This window comes from Anguilla rostrata, chromosome 15, assembly GCF_018555375.3.
Source record: "Anguilla rostrata isolate EN2019 chromosome 15, ASM1855537v3, whole genome shotgun sequence".
NCBI lineage: Eukaryota > Metazoa > Chordata > Actinopteri > Anguilliformes > Anguillidae > Anguilla > Anguilla rostrata.
Genome location: NC_057947.1, coordinates 23,256,354 through 23,271,398, shown reverse-complemented (window position 1 = coordinate 23,271,398; position 15,045 = coordinate 23,256,354). Strand labels below are relative to the sequence as shown.

The 15,045-nt window shown below is 45.1% G+C and overlaps 4 protein-coding genes across 6 annotated transcripts in view; 2 read left to right on the top strand and 2 right to left on the bottom strand.

Annotated features, from left to right (window-relative positions):
- The window catches only part of lrrfip1a (leucine rich repeat (in FLII) interacting protein 1a), a 57,513-nt gene extending 54,617 nt beyond the window's left edge, over positions 1-2,896 (top strand). For all 3 annotated transcript variants that reach the window (XM_064310415.1, XM_064310416.1, XM_064310417.1), the window contains 4 exons: positions 167-284; positions 633-712; positions 804-908; positions 1,155-2,896. In XM_064310415.1, coding sequence (XP_064166485.1) covers positions 167-284; positions 633-712; positions 804-908; positions 1,155-1,265 — 414 coding nt within the window. In that variant the 3' untranslated portion in view covers positions 1,266-2,896. The remainder of the gene's footprint in view (positions 1-166; positions 285-632; positions 713-803; positions 909-1,154) is intronic.
- A 1,816-nt stretch (positions 2,897-4,712) lies between these two features.
- LOC135241289 (cilia- and flagella- associated protein 210-like) lies at positions 4,713-6,071 on the bottom strand. The gene has a single exon (XM_064311545.1). The coding sequence runs from the start codon at positions 6,069-6,071 to the stop codon at positions 4,713-4,715; it is 1,359 nt and encodes a 452-aa protein (XP_064167615.1).
- Positions 6,072-7,998: 1,927 nt separating this feature from the next.
- Positions 7,999-11,387, bottom strand: tyw5 (tRNA-yW synthesizing protein 5). Its single transcript, XM_064310418.1, has 8 exons — positions 10,772-11,387; positions 10,521-10,675; positions 10,253-10,322; positions 10,034-10,078; positions 9,667-9,804; positions 9,403-9,490; positions 8,772-8,888; positions 7,999-8,436 (listed from the first exon to the last, which is right to left on the bottom strand). Exons 1-8 carry the CDS (start codon positions 10,853-10,855, stop codon positions 8,090-8,092), a joined length of 1,044 nt encoding a protein of 347 aa, XP_064166488.1. The 5' UTR covers positions 10,856-11,387; the 3' UTR covers positions 7,999-8,089.
- Positions 11,388-11,413: 26 nt separating this feature from the next.
- Positions 11,414-14,121, top strand: maip1 (matrix AAA peptidase interacting protein 1). The gene is made up of 5 exons (XM_064310419.1): positions 11,414-11,756; positions 12,279-12,350; positions 12,496-12,622; positions 12,839-12,989; positions 13,179-14,121. The coding sequence occupies exons 1-5, from the start codon at positions 11,445-11,447 to the stop codon at positions 13,255-13,257; spliced, it is 741 nt and encodes a 246-aa protein (XP_064166489.1). The 5' UTR covers positions 11,414-11,444; the 3' UTR covers positions 13,258-14,121.
- The last annotated feature ends 924 nt before the right edge of the window (positions 14,122-15,045 follow it).

Here is a 15,045-nt window from a genome sequence, read left to right as displayed (position 1 = left end):
GAGCTGTCAGGCAGCTCAGCTGACCTGTCAAACCGAGCAGTCAGCTGATCTGCGATGGGCCGTTGAACGGTCAGAGCGGGGGCCTTGGTTAAACCGTGATTTGGGCTGAGGTCGGAGCAGTGGCCCGAGCTGAATCGGGGGGGACCCACCCGTCTGCCCCGCACAGGTGAAGAGGCTGAAGGCTCAGCTGGAGCAGAAGCAGAAGAATGGCACGCAGGAGGGCGCCAGCCCCGAGGGCGAGGTCCTGGAGAACGGCACCGACCCACTCATCCTGGATGTCCAAAGTAAGCCACGCTAACGTGCGCCTGGGCCTGTGCTGCAGATACTGTATATAAGTTACAATCAGAAATGCTCATGGCCATGAAATCCCTCCCCATGTCTGTTGTGTCCTGTGTATCTTTGTGTATCTGTCGTTTTCTTTGCTGCCACCAAATCACCCCTGGAAGACAATAAATATCTATTGATTGGAATGGAGAGGAACTTGTATTGTAGTATATTTAATCAAAAGATGCACACCTCATTATCAGACTTTGCTTTCTTTAAAAGGGGCTATTCAGTTGAAGAGGTACTTAAAAGACTAACGTATTGCACAGCCTTTTTGTATCTAACATCCAACATTTCCCCCTTCACAGGAGATGCTAACAGGCAAATTAGTGACCTCAAGTTTAAACTTGTCAAATCAGAGCAGGAGGTGACAGCTTTGGAGCAGAACGTAAGTACAGAGTTCAGGATGATTGAATTTAAGTTACACTGCATCTGCCGCTAAGTTCACACTGGACTGCCTTCTCTTCTTGTCACTGCAGGTTATACGGTTGGAAGGTCAAGTGACACGCTACAAGTCTGCCTCTGAGAACGCGGAGAAAGTTGAGGACGAGCTGAAAGCTGAGAAGCGCAGGCTGCAGAGAGAGGTAGGCAAACATCCCACAGAGGCACAGGATTCCTTTCTTTACTTTTCTCCCATTTTTGGCTGGTCCTTTGGTCCCACCTGGGGAGTTTTTCTTCTCCACCACCACCATAGGCTAGCTTATGTGTCCATTGCAAAGTGTATCGTGACAAATATTTGTAAAGTGGGCTATACAAATACATTTGATTTGATTGGATTGGATTGGATTTGATTTTCTCACGCCAGTCTACCCTTTTTTTCCCGGGCACAGCTGCGGTCAGCGCTTGACAAGCTCGACGAGCTGGAGGCCAGCAACAGCCACCTGGTCAAACGACTAGAGAAAATGAAAGCCAACCGGAGCGCCCTGCTCTCCCAGCAATAATGACCTTTGACCCCCCCCCGACTGCAACCACATCTCTGACCGAACGTCGGCGGCGTAGCTCGGCTCAAGATTTCCACCGGCCGTTCACCCAGCACACCGCACTCCCATTTTCAACGAAACAGTGAAAAAATGAAGATTATATGAAATGAAATTTATCCTAAACATATGCAACCACACACTCACACGCACACAAACACACACACGCGCACACACACACACACACACACACACACATGCACACACACACACACACACACACACACACACACAGACATATGCTATGTGCCATGTTTCCTAGGGTTTATTTTTTCTATTGTTAAAGAGAATGAATAATGATATTTTAGCAAGCAAATCAAACCCCGGCAGTATCATTCATGCCAAACCGGGTGGCAGTTGAATCATTGTGCCTCGCTTCTCTGAACCGCACGCGGATGACCTGACCACGCGACTGCACGCTCAGGATGGTTCTGGACCCCATATCAGCAGCACTGAAGGGAGAGAAGATTGGAAAACGGAGCTCACAGCATTCTGGGATGGGGCGGGTTTTCCGGAACGTTCCGGTCTGTGAGCACCTTCGGATTGGGACCGAAAGGTGCGTGAAGCTAGCGGGGCCACCCCCCTCCCCCTCCACTCAACACCACAGACTGGGTGTTCCCATGACCGTCGATGATATTGCTCCTGCAGCCACTGCGTGCTCAAGGTCTCACTGCGCTTTTAGCTACGGGTCTTCTCCCTCTGCTGCTAAACTGCACAGTCCATGCAGACAAGCACTTGTCTTTGGGTGGGTGGGTGACTTTGTTCACACAGGTGACCTGTTACTGGACCGAACAGGCTCACTGTGTGTTCTCTTCTTTGCTGAGAATTTCATTTTTTTGGGTTTTGTTTATTTTTAAAGACCTCCATCTCTCTCGCCCCTGGAACCCCGTGATACTTTATGTGCGCGTGTGAGCTTGTTCTTCCTTAGCCTGCATTCATGTTCACATTTGTGGTGCACATTGGCCAAGCATAACACTAGGTGGCCAGGGACAGGCCCCAATGGCCATGTATAAGAAGCTTACTTTTCACTTCTTATGTTTTTGTTTTTATTACTTTTTTTGGCACAAAGAAAAGAGTAAAGCCATCATCACAGAAAGTATGTCAGCACGTCATGGATTAACTATCACCCTTCGTGAAAAAAATAAATATATATTAATTTTGTATTAAGAAAATCGAATTAATAATGTGCTGCAATAATGCTGAATTCTTGCTGAATGTATCGGTTGTTGCATTGACACATGGACCTCAACAGCCTGGCTCAGTTCAAACCGATCTCGTAGAAACGCTTTAGGTCAGCATTCCATGCCTCAATGTCATGCAGTCTGAAATGAGCAAGGCCTCAGAGATGGTGATGATGTAACATGAGGGGGCGGAGCAGAGCTGAGGAAAGCCCCTCCCCCCTGAGCCCCACCTCACCCCACCCCACTCCAGCCTGCTGTCACCCGAGCTTTGGATCCCGCAAACTTTGGGAGACCATGCATCACCCTGTTTACAAAGCTTTAAAACTGTTTTTAAAAAAAGAAGGAACGAAAAAAGAAGGAATTGTAATGTTTGTGCAATATTTGAAATGTCTATTAAAGCGGAAGTTGAAGCTGTTTTGTCTTCTGCTTAGTGAATGCCAAAAATATTGCCTGATCTGATGAAAAGATAGTAAGTTGTCACTATTGGTGTGATGTCCCATACTATTTATTAGCAAGACAACTTGGTTAACAGATTGCATTATCAACAACAAGAACTCAAATGCTTTCCTGAAGCTCGCTACGACACCGCTGCCATCCTCATGTGTTTAACATATGAGAATTCTTGTGCAAAAATTCTCCAGTCTTCTGATTATTTCTGAAAACCCACAGCATGTACCCAGATCATTGCTAACGGAGCATTTACAGTGCTTCAGCCCGGCACTGAATCGTTTGCATTCACGTACTTATGTCCCGGTAGAGGTAATGAACCTGATAATAATTATTAATAATTAAGGGGCGATCCAGGACAGTTGTGAAAAGACTGAGCGGAAGAAGGCACAAATCCAAGATGGCTTCATCCTGTTGATACCTGCTATAGCGCCTCTCGCGGCGACACTGCGACGCTTGACACCGCAGCTCAGGCTTGCTTTGCATAAGGAATTTCAGGTGACATTTTTGAACAATGCATGAAATGGACGTTGCGTTGCTCAAAGCATCTGTGTTTGCGTACTTAAGTAGGCTATTGTTTTGGGCCAAATTCTAAAAGTGCAGTTCAACATACTTGTCTGTAGGTGGCACTGTGTGCCATCATATCATCCCATCCTAGCACAAAATTTGAATTTTTCAAATAAGCAATGTCCTAAAAAAAAGCATTTATACCTTAAGTGAATATATTTATTAAATTATGTTTTCTCCTCAAAATTTGTGTGAATTATAGATACTATTTTCAGTATTTCATTATGAAAACACTACCGCAGAATCAGGTCTTGAAACTGTTCTGACAGTTTGATCACATGTCCTGCTATAGCTCAAACTGAATTTAATTATATCTTCAGGTTACCCTTCAAATTAATAGGAACGTTACTGTATTTCTATTGTCAAAAGTAACAACCCACACCACAAAAGTTAATAAATAAATAAATAAATAAATAAAAATCCAAGCATACCCCATCCACTGTAAGCTGTACTGGTTCTCCATTAAATCAGAATAAAGTCTTCATTTTACCTACTAAATGGGTTTCACCCCCTCACCACACTGAGCTGCTCCAACAGTACACCCTGCTCATAACTCACTGAGCTGCTCCAACAGTACGCCATGTTCATACCTCACTGTACAGCTCCAACCCTACAGCCTGCTCATACCACACTGAGCTGCTCCAACAGTACACCCTGCTCATACCTCACTGAGCTGCTCCAACAGTACGCCATGTTCATACCTCACTGTACAGCTCCAACCCTACAGCCTGCTCATACCACACTGAGCTGCTCCAACAGTACACCCTGCTCATACCTCACTGGCCTGCTCCAACAGTACAACCCTGCTCATAGCTCACTGAGCTGCTCCAACAGCACAACCCTGCTCATAGCTCACTGAGCTGCTCCAACACTACAGCCTGCTCATAGCTCACTGAGCTGCTCCAACAGCACACCCTGCTCATACCTCACTGAGCTGCTCCACCCTACACCCCCTGCTCAATGAGCTACTCCTGCATCTGAGTGTCTCTGGCATTAGATTATTCCTGGTCCCCTTTCGGGGTGTGGAGGATAATTGACTTTCATTGTATTTAAAGTATTTTGTTAATTTTATATTCTTTTCTCTGGTGTTGTACCCTCCTTGTGCTATATTTGGTGATATAGCACAAGGAGGTGATATAAGGAAAATCATACACGTTGCATCCCAATGCAGCTGCCAGATGATATATTTCATTAGGAACTATTACTCAGGTTATCTTCACCATATGAAGTCCATTCTTCTGTCGTGCTGGGCACCAGTGCTGGCGTACAGCCTTTTGATGTTCTCATTTGTGGTGCCGATGTAATTGGGCACCCTTGCATGGGAGGGACTGCTGGAGATCAGATAACCGGCCCTCATTCCTCCGGTGATAGGGCCCAGGCCACACACCATGGTCTGCCTGGCGGCCTTGCGGAGCGCACACGTGTTGCGGTTGGTCTTGGCGGCCGCTTCGATCACCTCCGCCGTGTACTGCTGGAACTGCTCCTCCTCCTCTGCGAGCAGCTGAGCGTTCTTCTTTTCAAAGTCCAGCAGCTCGCTCCTCGACAGCTGCCCCTTGGTGAGCCTTTCGGCCATTTGTTGTCGGAGTATGCCGTCCATAGAGCCGCGCGCCTCCTTCTTCTTCTGCCGTTTCAGCTGCTGCCCCTCCCAGTGGGCGCGGTCTGCCTCCTGGTTGGCGTGGAGCACATCCCGCGCAATCCTCTGCTCCTCTTGCACCCTTTGCTCCAGCACCCTACATCTCAGCTCCCTCGCGGCAGCGATGGCTTTGAGAGTGGCCTTGGTCTTCTCGGCCTTCTCCTGTCGCTTGCGCTCCACCTCGCTCTTGTGGCGGGCGTCGGCCTGCTCCATGGCCCTGTCAGTTTGCTCGTCGTGTCGCCCGGCCTTCTCCCGCAGCTGTGCAGCCAGCTGATACGCCAGCTTCTGCTTGTACATTTGGATCTGCCTGCGCCTCTCTGCCCCCTCTTCCTCTCTCCTCCTTGCCCTCCGCTCCTTCTCTTCGTACGCCAGCCTCCGCCGCTCCTCCTCCATCTCGTGCCTCTGCGCCTCCCTTGCCCGGATAGCGTCCCGCGCGGATATGAGGAACTCATGCGCCTTCCTGGCGCTCACTTTCTCCTCTTTTTCCCTCTTCCGCACCTCAGCCTTCTCACGCTCGTACCTCTCCCGCCAGCGTTGGCACTCCTCCACCTCCTTTTCCCTCTCAAGTTTCATCGTGAGGTCCGGATTCTTCAGCTGCTGCCTCAGACACTCAGCATTAGCCGCCTGTTCCCTCTCGCGCCGCCTCACTTTTTCCCGCTCCCTCTCCACGGCCTCCAGCTCCTGCCGCCTGATCTCTGCCATGAACTTCTTGGTCTCCTCTTCGGCAGCGATCTCCATCTGACGCTTTATCTCCATCTGCTCCTCTCTCACCTTCAGGGTCTCGGTAAGCAGGAGCATGCTGTTGAACTTTTTGACGCGGTCACTCTGGTAGAACTGGTGGCGCGTGGCTTTAGCCAGAGCCTCAGCTCTCTTTTTCCCAAGCAGGCCCTTGGCATCATGCTCTCTGTCACCCTGGATCCTGGTGAGAGAGCCTTCCTCCATTTTCACATCATTGTCAAGGTTTTCAGATCGCTCTTTTATAGAGTGGAATTACGAGTCTTCACAGTCCTTATTGTGACGTCATCCAAGTTTCGCACCCCCCAACTGGCTTTGAAAGTGCCGGGCCCAATCAGAATTTATGGTTATGCACCGACGTCACAGAACCATGCACTCAGAGATTTATATTTCCGGTTAATTTAGGGTATGGTATTTCAGCAGTGATGCCTTGATTGTAGCTATTTTGGCTACTCGGTTATTTGGGGAATGGAAAAATAGTAGATAAATAGAAAACGTTTTTCAACTGAACAAAGTACCTTCCACCAGCAACCTGTGCATCACCAGACGTCGAGATAATGTTAAATTTCCCTTGCAACAATCGCAACACGCAAACTGCTTTTGCGCGATTTGAGCGTTGGTGATTCCCAAAATGCATAATGTTTTCTCGGGAATCTCAGGAGATTCACGACGGAGGCGGTATTAGCCTGGCAAGGACGTTTCATTTCATCGGGAAAAAATAACAGACGTGATTTAATAATAATAATAAACTTTATTTATAAAGCACCTCATATTACTGTATTTAAAAGGGTCTCACTTGCAATTTTTCTTCGTCACTGACCATGGTCCAACTCCCAGATTTCAAATTTTTATCTCGAGATGGAAAGCCGCGATAGATAAAACAGATTGGATTGTCCATCCGAGCGTCTTAACCTCGTTCAATTTCAGGCATGTTCTACTCATTAATGGCTGACAAGTCAGTTGTCAATACATTGAGCACACTCGGGTTGCTTTGTTCCCCAGATACAGTTGTGTGTCATCGGCATAACAATGGAAACTAACATTATGATATTGTCCATTGGGAGAAAGTGGCCGAAGAATACTTCCCTTTGCAATTCCATTGGTAATATCCGTCTTTGACACAAGGTGACCAAAGTACTGTAGATAAAGAATGGTCACCCTGTTATATTTCTGTACAGAACCAAAAAGACCTGCCAGAAAGGTCACCCAGTTTGTCAGTTAATATATCATGCCTTACTATATCAAATGCAAAACTTAGATTCAGGATAAGAAGTGATACATTATTATTATCAAAACTTAACCTGAGGGTATTTAATATTTTCACTAGAGCCTTTTCCATGCTTTGATTTATTTGAAAGCCTGACTTTTTACTGAAGAAGAATGTGTTAGGTATGGGTCTATAGTTGTTTAAAAAGAGCTGTCTAAAGTGGCAGATTTGCAGTAGCACCATCAAAAATTATTTTGCAATTACAGCTGACCGTCTCACCTCAAATACCTGGCCTCAACTGTCCGCCTGCCGTGACTGAAAAAGCGAGAGCTTAAACGGTAGAAGGCCATGTCTCCTCCTCATATCATAGTCAGTCATGAAAGACCCATTGAAAAAAAATTGACACCAAAACCATTTTAGAAATATGCAATGTATAGTTTATTTTCATTTGGAAAAAAAAAAATCTTCAAAGTGTATCTAAATTTATTCTTTTGGTTTGGACCGCTTGAGAACAAACAGCTCTTCAATTGGTCATAGAAGCACTAGTTGATGGTGTAAAATTGCAAGGCTAACATTATTTTACAGCTGTTAAGACGGTGGCTCAGAAATAAACAAACCAGCCAATGAGCAGTTAGATTTAAGAGACAGGGGGTCAAATATTGCTCAGCAGTATTTATGGTGTATGGCCTCAGCCCTTAAATATAAATATTTCTTAAGAGCACTGCACAGTACTATGTTTAATTTGGGGTGGGGAGGCAGAGACTGAACCAAGTTAAAAGAATTTAGGCATCATGTTACACTGCTTGGGAAGAGTGCTTCTTTGGATTGTGCGAGCCAAAGACTTTGCATTTTGTATATTAAATTGTCTCGGTCTTGTTTGGTCATTGATTGTTTTTTTCTTTTCCAACGGCCCCATGTATTTCTCTACATGGGGAAATCAAAATAAATAAGGTGAGAAACCTGACATCTTTGAATTGTAATGGTTATCTTGATACATGATGTGAATAAGGCGAAATGTTCAGTCCTGGTGAGTGATCTGGCTGCTGGGAACTGAAGTCTCTGAATCGCTGGCAGTCAGTGTTTCAGTGGGGCTGAACCCCTGCACTGCTACCTCTGACTTGCGGGAGTAAGCACAGCTCTGGATACGCAGGACCATGCGACGAGCATAGAAGTCGCGGTAGTCAGGCGGAAGTTCCTCCAGGGCCTGCAGCGCACGCTCCAGAACCTGCATCGCTCTGGCGGCAGCCACAGGGTCTTTGTTCCCATAAGGGTCTTTCTTGTCGTAGCTCTCAGCCTTCAAGTGGCGCCAGAATACATTAACACCGACCCCAAACTGCAGAGCAAGGGTGTTGTGAAACCACAGAGCTGGGGGAAAAAGGGAATCATTAGAGGGAAGCAAAAGGTTCTATGGTGCATGATCTATTTGAAATTATTTTCACCTTTTCATGTTTTAATACAGAGCAGTATTCTACTTGTTCCTTTAACAAATTGTCCAAAGACACATGAAATTGGAATGTTTTCACTTCAACAGTAGACATGACCTTCAATGCCAGGAATAAGGAGCTGAGGACTTGTGAATCTGCAGTTACTTTTTCCTTTTCAAAAGTGGAGGTCCTGTTTCCGGCCTCTCCCACATTTTATCTCCTAACTCTCACCCCACCCACTAGCCTCAATGCTTTTTGACCCCCAGGCCTCCATACCAGGAATAAAGAGGAGGTCTCCGGGCTCAAGCACGCACTCGTACCGCCTGGCCTTCACAAATCTCGGGTATTGCTTAAGATCAGGCGAATCAATATCCAGAACCTCCGACTTGTCACCTTACAAGAGAAATGAGAAGCTTAAGCAGCAGCTGATAATTGCAACAACAGTCATGACAAAAAGTAGCCACTAAAAACCCTTTGTAACGTAATATGTAATTAGATTAAAAGGGGTCCCAAAAACACAAAATATCACTTAATACCAAAATGTAGAATGACTAAGGGATTAAGAGGTCCATCGTTTTGCTACCAGTAGTCCACATTTGGATGTTCATTTGTAATGAGATGATTCAGGAAGCATTTACTTTCCAATGACTCCTCATAGATTTGAATCACTGTAACTTTCAGTTTTCATACAGTATAAAGGCCGAAACCAAAGGAACATTTTATCTGATGTCTTACACTCTGTGTCCTAACCTTTAACTTAATTCTTTGTCTGTATTTTAAGGGAAAGGAGCACCCTCGGCACATCTAGAAAATATATCACAACACCCATTCAGGTTTCAGAAACTTGGTGAGGATTCTTCAGACAAGAATTACAGGTTCATTGTGTAAATAAAATTGATTGTCTTACCTGATAGATAGAGGTTTTCTGCATCTTGAGGGCTGTACAGAACTACACGCTTCCGCCCGCTCACTTGAGCCAGCAGGTTATCCATCACCTAACAGAGGAGAGAACGAGAAAGCATGAGGAGGGTGTGGCTGTCCTTATCTTTCCTGTATGCATCTCTGTTCCTCACACTTTCCTAATCTTTTACGTTTCCATTCCTTCTCATCTATCCCTCATTCATTTCTTCTCATTTCACACCACCCTGCTCTTCTTCTTCCCATCACTCACGTCATAGTGTGTCCACAGCTGTAGGCCACAGGAGCTAATGCGAAACACGCAGGAGAAAAACTGCTCAGGCTCAAAGAACTCTGGGGTAGAGAAGTCCTCCGCCAAGCCTGGAAATTGCTTCCTCAGGTCAGCAGGCTCCTGAAAGACAGAGAAGTCTTCAGGTTCAACACACCCTCAACAAGCTCCTAAATCCAAGTTCAGCAAGGATAAATAACTGATAGTTCAGATTATAGAATTTTAATCCCATTAAAAGCGAAAAAACTGCCAAGGGATGAAGGCAGTGAAAGAAGCCATTGATTATCATGGAATACATTGCGCATGTCTTGCAGGGTTCTTAAACAGATACATATGCACGAGTTAAACTCACCCTGCGTGGGTCATCTCCTAGTGAGCGCAAGTAGTAACTCTCCTCCTGTTGGGACACACAAACAAAATCAGACTGGGTAAGACTAATAACCCTCAAAACCAGCAATGTCAACCCCCCTTCTCTTCAGAGATGTGGCAGGTGCATAGATTCACCCTGCCTATGGTACTCACATCTAACTTAATCAAAATTAATATTAAAGTTTTTAAAACATTCCCTGACCTCAGAGATGAAGAAATCAGAGTGTTTGGCCTCTGCAGCTCTCTGGACAAACACATCAAATGGCAGTGTCCTGAGACAACACACAGAAGAGAGATGTCTAGGTGAGGGTTTTTCTGCATGCATAGGGAAAATACTAAACTATGAGAAGTTTTTTGTTTTGTTTTTAATACGATCAGTCTTTTCAAAGCCCAGTATTTTATAGTTTCTTTTTGGGGAACTTAACATTATTTCTTCAGCTGCATAGCTAGCAGCAAAACCAGGGCACTACCTGTACAGGAAATTCTTGCTTAGGAAGTCCATCTGTGGTACAGAAGATACATGAACTTTAACCTCTCTGTCACCACCCTTTTCTCGAAGGTAATCCACTGTCCACTTGTCAAGGCAAGACCCAAGGGAGACACCCCTTAGCACAGCCGGAGTGCGCTGCAACACACATAAACACACAATTCTTTAACTTGTTTCCCGCATACAATGCAGTTCATGTACATACTCAGCTTTTTGTAGTGGTGATATATTTACCATTGGGTAAATCTCTCTCAGGAAGATCTCCCTATCTACCGCTGTATACACGGGCACCGAAACTTTCTCGGGATGCTGCATCATCACAGCAATCCGACCAGTAGTTCTGTCAAATAAATAAATAAATAAAATCGGCTGTGGGCGAACCCTGGCAACCACGTTGCTAACTACATAAGGTACATTTCAACGGATACCCTGCAGCAAAGAAAACCCCGGGTGCAGGTTGTCCAGCGTGCTGTTTACGAGTGTCTGCTCTATATGTTCCCCCGGAAACATAACCTAATTTTCAATTTAAAGACAGGCAGCTGTCTTTTTGGTTTGTAGAGTTATTTTATATTAAATAAGAAGATACTGTATTGCTAATATAATAAGATAAGCATGCGGTCAAAATCGACACTAGTAGGTAACAACACATAGGCTATGTGTTTGCATCTTGTAACAAGCTAGAGTTTACATGAGCAGGCGGTATTTTTTATGTCCACTTCCAAAAGATGAAGAGGACCGATTACAGAACTGTGCAAGATCTTATTATACTGCATTATAAAATTTATTATACAGTTCTCCGAGGTCGATAATATGTTAACGAATTTGTTCGCTGATATCTTCTTTATGCCAAATGTTTCCCGTCGGACTTTATTACAGACGGAGCCCAGGGGTAGATGGGAGTCACACAATGGCGCTGCCCGTTCTAGGGAGGTGTTGCACCCGGCCTCCAACGTTACTAACTCGTTTCTTTAGAGTTGATCGGGGTGTACTGGTCCGTACTACGAGCATAAATCGGACACCGGTGGCTCCTGTCCTGTCCACGGTTCGACTGTTCAGTTCACGCCGTGATGGACACTCCAACAGACAGACAAAGAAAGTGGTAGTAGTTGGTGTCCCCAACCCTTTTGTATGGTTCAGAACCCGAATATACTACTTCTTGATCAGGTCCTATTTTGACAAGGAATTTAATATCGAGGATTTTACGGATGGGGCAAAGCAGGTAGGTATGTGCCGGGATAATGTGATGAGACGTTACGAATCAACACACTGAATTTAACGTAAATGTATGGTCTGGCTGGATACATTTCTGTAACGTATTTTGCATACGCAATCTCACCCAGATCATCAAACGTACAGTATTGTAACGTCAATAAAATAGTGGTGGAATAAATACTAGTAATATAACCGTTGGTTTGGCGGTTCACAAACTCTTGGGCAGAGGGCTTCATACGTCCTTACTTGACCCGATAAGCCTGTCAAGCTGACGTGACTCAAATACCTTTACACAAGGGTTAGAATTTAGTCAGAATTATTTAACGACTAATAACGTTAGCTTTGAAGCTTAGCAAAAACAAAGTAATGCTAGACTTGTTTGTCTGAAAGTGCAAGTTGGACATATATTAACATAATTTTTTTTTTTTGTAGAATTGTTATGGTAACAATGTCAGTGTATCAATGTCTTAACCCCTGTCAATGATTTGATTGTTTTTTTTGTTTGTTTTTTTTTTTTTTGTTTTTGCAGGCCTTCTCCCTTGTCTCAAGACTTCTTTCTCAATGCCAGTTTGAGGCTCTTGAAGGTCTGGTGGCCAAAGATGTAAGTGAACCTATATAACATTCATGTTAAGTTACTTTCAACTTTTTTTTCCTACTTGATTATTTACCATATTTGTCAAACTTGTTTTGACAGTGGGGCAAATTGCATAATACGTGCTTGGATCATTTTATTTTTTTCCATACAGCTGATTGGCAAACTGGAGGAGAAATGTAACCTTCTTTCTCCAAGCCACCGGGAGGCACTCTCTGCAGAACCAGATGAAATCATGTACACCACACCAAGTGATGTGGGGATCTATTATGACGACAATGGTAACAGCAGAACCAGTGAACAATGGAATGTTGTACAGTGTAGCAATGCATAGATGGGCATTAAGATAACAATCACTTAATACTTAAGTGGGAATCTATTTCTGCGTGCTCACAACTCATTATTCACAAGATTTGAACCACGAGCACTAAACAGAACTACACCATGTTCTGCCACATTGTAGCGTACACTGACTCTTTTCCCTGTCGTTCTCACAGGTCGTAAGTTTGTCAGTATTCTGATGCGGTTCTGGTACTTAACGAGTGCTGAGCTTCCGGATGAATCCCTGGATGGCGCGCGCGTCTTCCAGGTAGCCCTTGGTGGAGAAAGGATATCAGAACAAAAGAGACTGCTCACGGCCAATTACGAGTAAGTAACTAAGAGACTGTCTCAGGACTCTCCAATGGGAGACTGCCCCAGGAAAAGGGTGTTAGTGGGGGAAAAGTATGTTATATGCAGGTGTGCATTTTAGTATGGAGCTAGAGAGATTTTTATGGATAGGGGGGGTGCTTTGGTTATGAGAGGTACTTCTATCAGATTTCTTGTGTTTTTCGGCAGGTTTCAGCGGGAGTTTACCCAGGGGGTTCCACCGGACTGGACCATCACCAGAATAGAGCACTCAAAACTGCTTGACTGAGGGGGGCGGGGGGGGGGATGGGTTGGTGGTAAGGGGTAATATGACAGAAGAAGACCTACAGCAGAGACAGACACCACAGGGGCAATGGGGGAACCTTCCAGGTTGTAGCCCCAACCTGTAAACAAACCTGCCCCTGCAAAGCACTAAGAATGACCTTCGAATGACCTGAACATGGCCTGAAGGGCCAGGAGAGCAATGGAAACAATGGTGATGAAGGCCAGAGATATGTAAAAGTGTGAGGAAGAATACCTTCCAGGATCCCATTCACTGTCAGCTTTACACTTTGATTGGTTGACTGTGTCACCGCTGGGAACATCTGAGAAATGTTCAGTGGCAGAACCTGTGTATCTGCTGCAGGGACCATGTCATCTGTGGTGTGGACGTCTACAGTGCAGAAGAGCTTGCAACACCATTGCAATGTGGAGAAAAAATAAAGGAAACGTGCACTCAAATCCCTTATTCATTTTAAAGTACGGTTTGCAAATTGATATTGTGGTGTCAAAGATGATTGGTGCCGGTATTAATCTATTAAAATATCTTATGAAAACCAATTTGTTGTTCATCTAAGATGCTCCTGGAGTGTGTGTGTCCTTGAGTTTCTTTCTACATGATTCTGTGTGTTTTCGGGCTCTGTAAGCATATGTTTATGTGTGTGGCCAGCATACAGCGCAATGGTATGTATGTTTTATCTGTGGCAGTATTTTCCCTGTGTTAAAAGTGTGCATAACTCCATGCAAGTGGTTGAAAAGAATCTCGGATGTCGGAATTACATCAGGTCATGTCTGTTTCATTTCAGAACTGACTTGATGTCATAATTTTTTTTTTGTTACTTGTAACCATTAAAAAATGGGGGGAAAATGAAAATTGCTCATTTCTTCTTTTGTGATGCCATTTGAAAGTGTGTATGTGCATCTGTCCATCAAGAAATATGGTGTATATATCTGTTTAAATATATACGTAACAAAAATGATATATGTATAAAATATAAATGGCCCTGGTTTTGCAGTTATATAGTGTATAATCAGGAGGACTGAGAACTTAGCCGTTAATCAGAAGGTTCAACTCTGAAGTGCATGCACTGTTTGTGCATTTGAGTCACCACCTACGCAACCCAGCTCCTGGTTCAAGCGATGGTCCTGTCCCGCTTGGACTACTGCAACTCGCTACTGGCTGGTCTGCCAGCATCCGCCATCAGACCCCTGCAGCTCATCCAGAATGCTGCAGCGCGTCTGGTCTACAACCTCCCCAGACATTCCCATGTCACCCCCCTGCTCACTGACCTCCACTGGCTGCCTGTTATGGCTCGCATCAAATTTAAGTCCTTGGTGCTTGCATACCAGGCAGCTAAGGGGTCAGCACCAGGGTACATTCAGAGGATCATCAGACCCTACACACCAGCCAGACCTCTCCGTTCTGCCACCTCTGGACGCTTGGCACCTCCCCCTCTTCGCGTCTGCACTTCCCGCTCCCGTCTGCTGTCTGTCCTGGCCCCTCGCTGGTGGAATGACCTCCCCGTGATGGTCAGAACAGCAGAGAATCTCACCACTTTCAAACGCAGACTGAAGACTCATCTCTTCAGGCTGCACCTCTCCCCACCCCTCCCTAGCCTATAGTTCAGCTCATTGTACCTAGCTAGGATAATTTGATTATGTTAGTGTATCTGGCAGGATTGTTTTTGTATGATTAGGTGTGATTCCAGTGCTAGTTTGTACTTGGTAGGATTCTTGCTTGCTGAACAAGCTTACTCTACAGGGTTGGAGTCCTGATCGATGTGGTCACTTCTGGCAC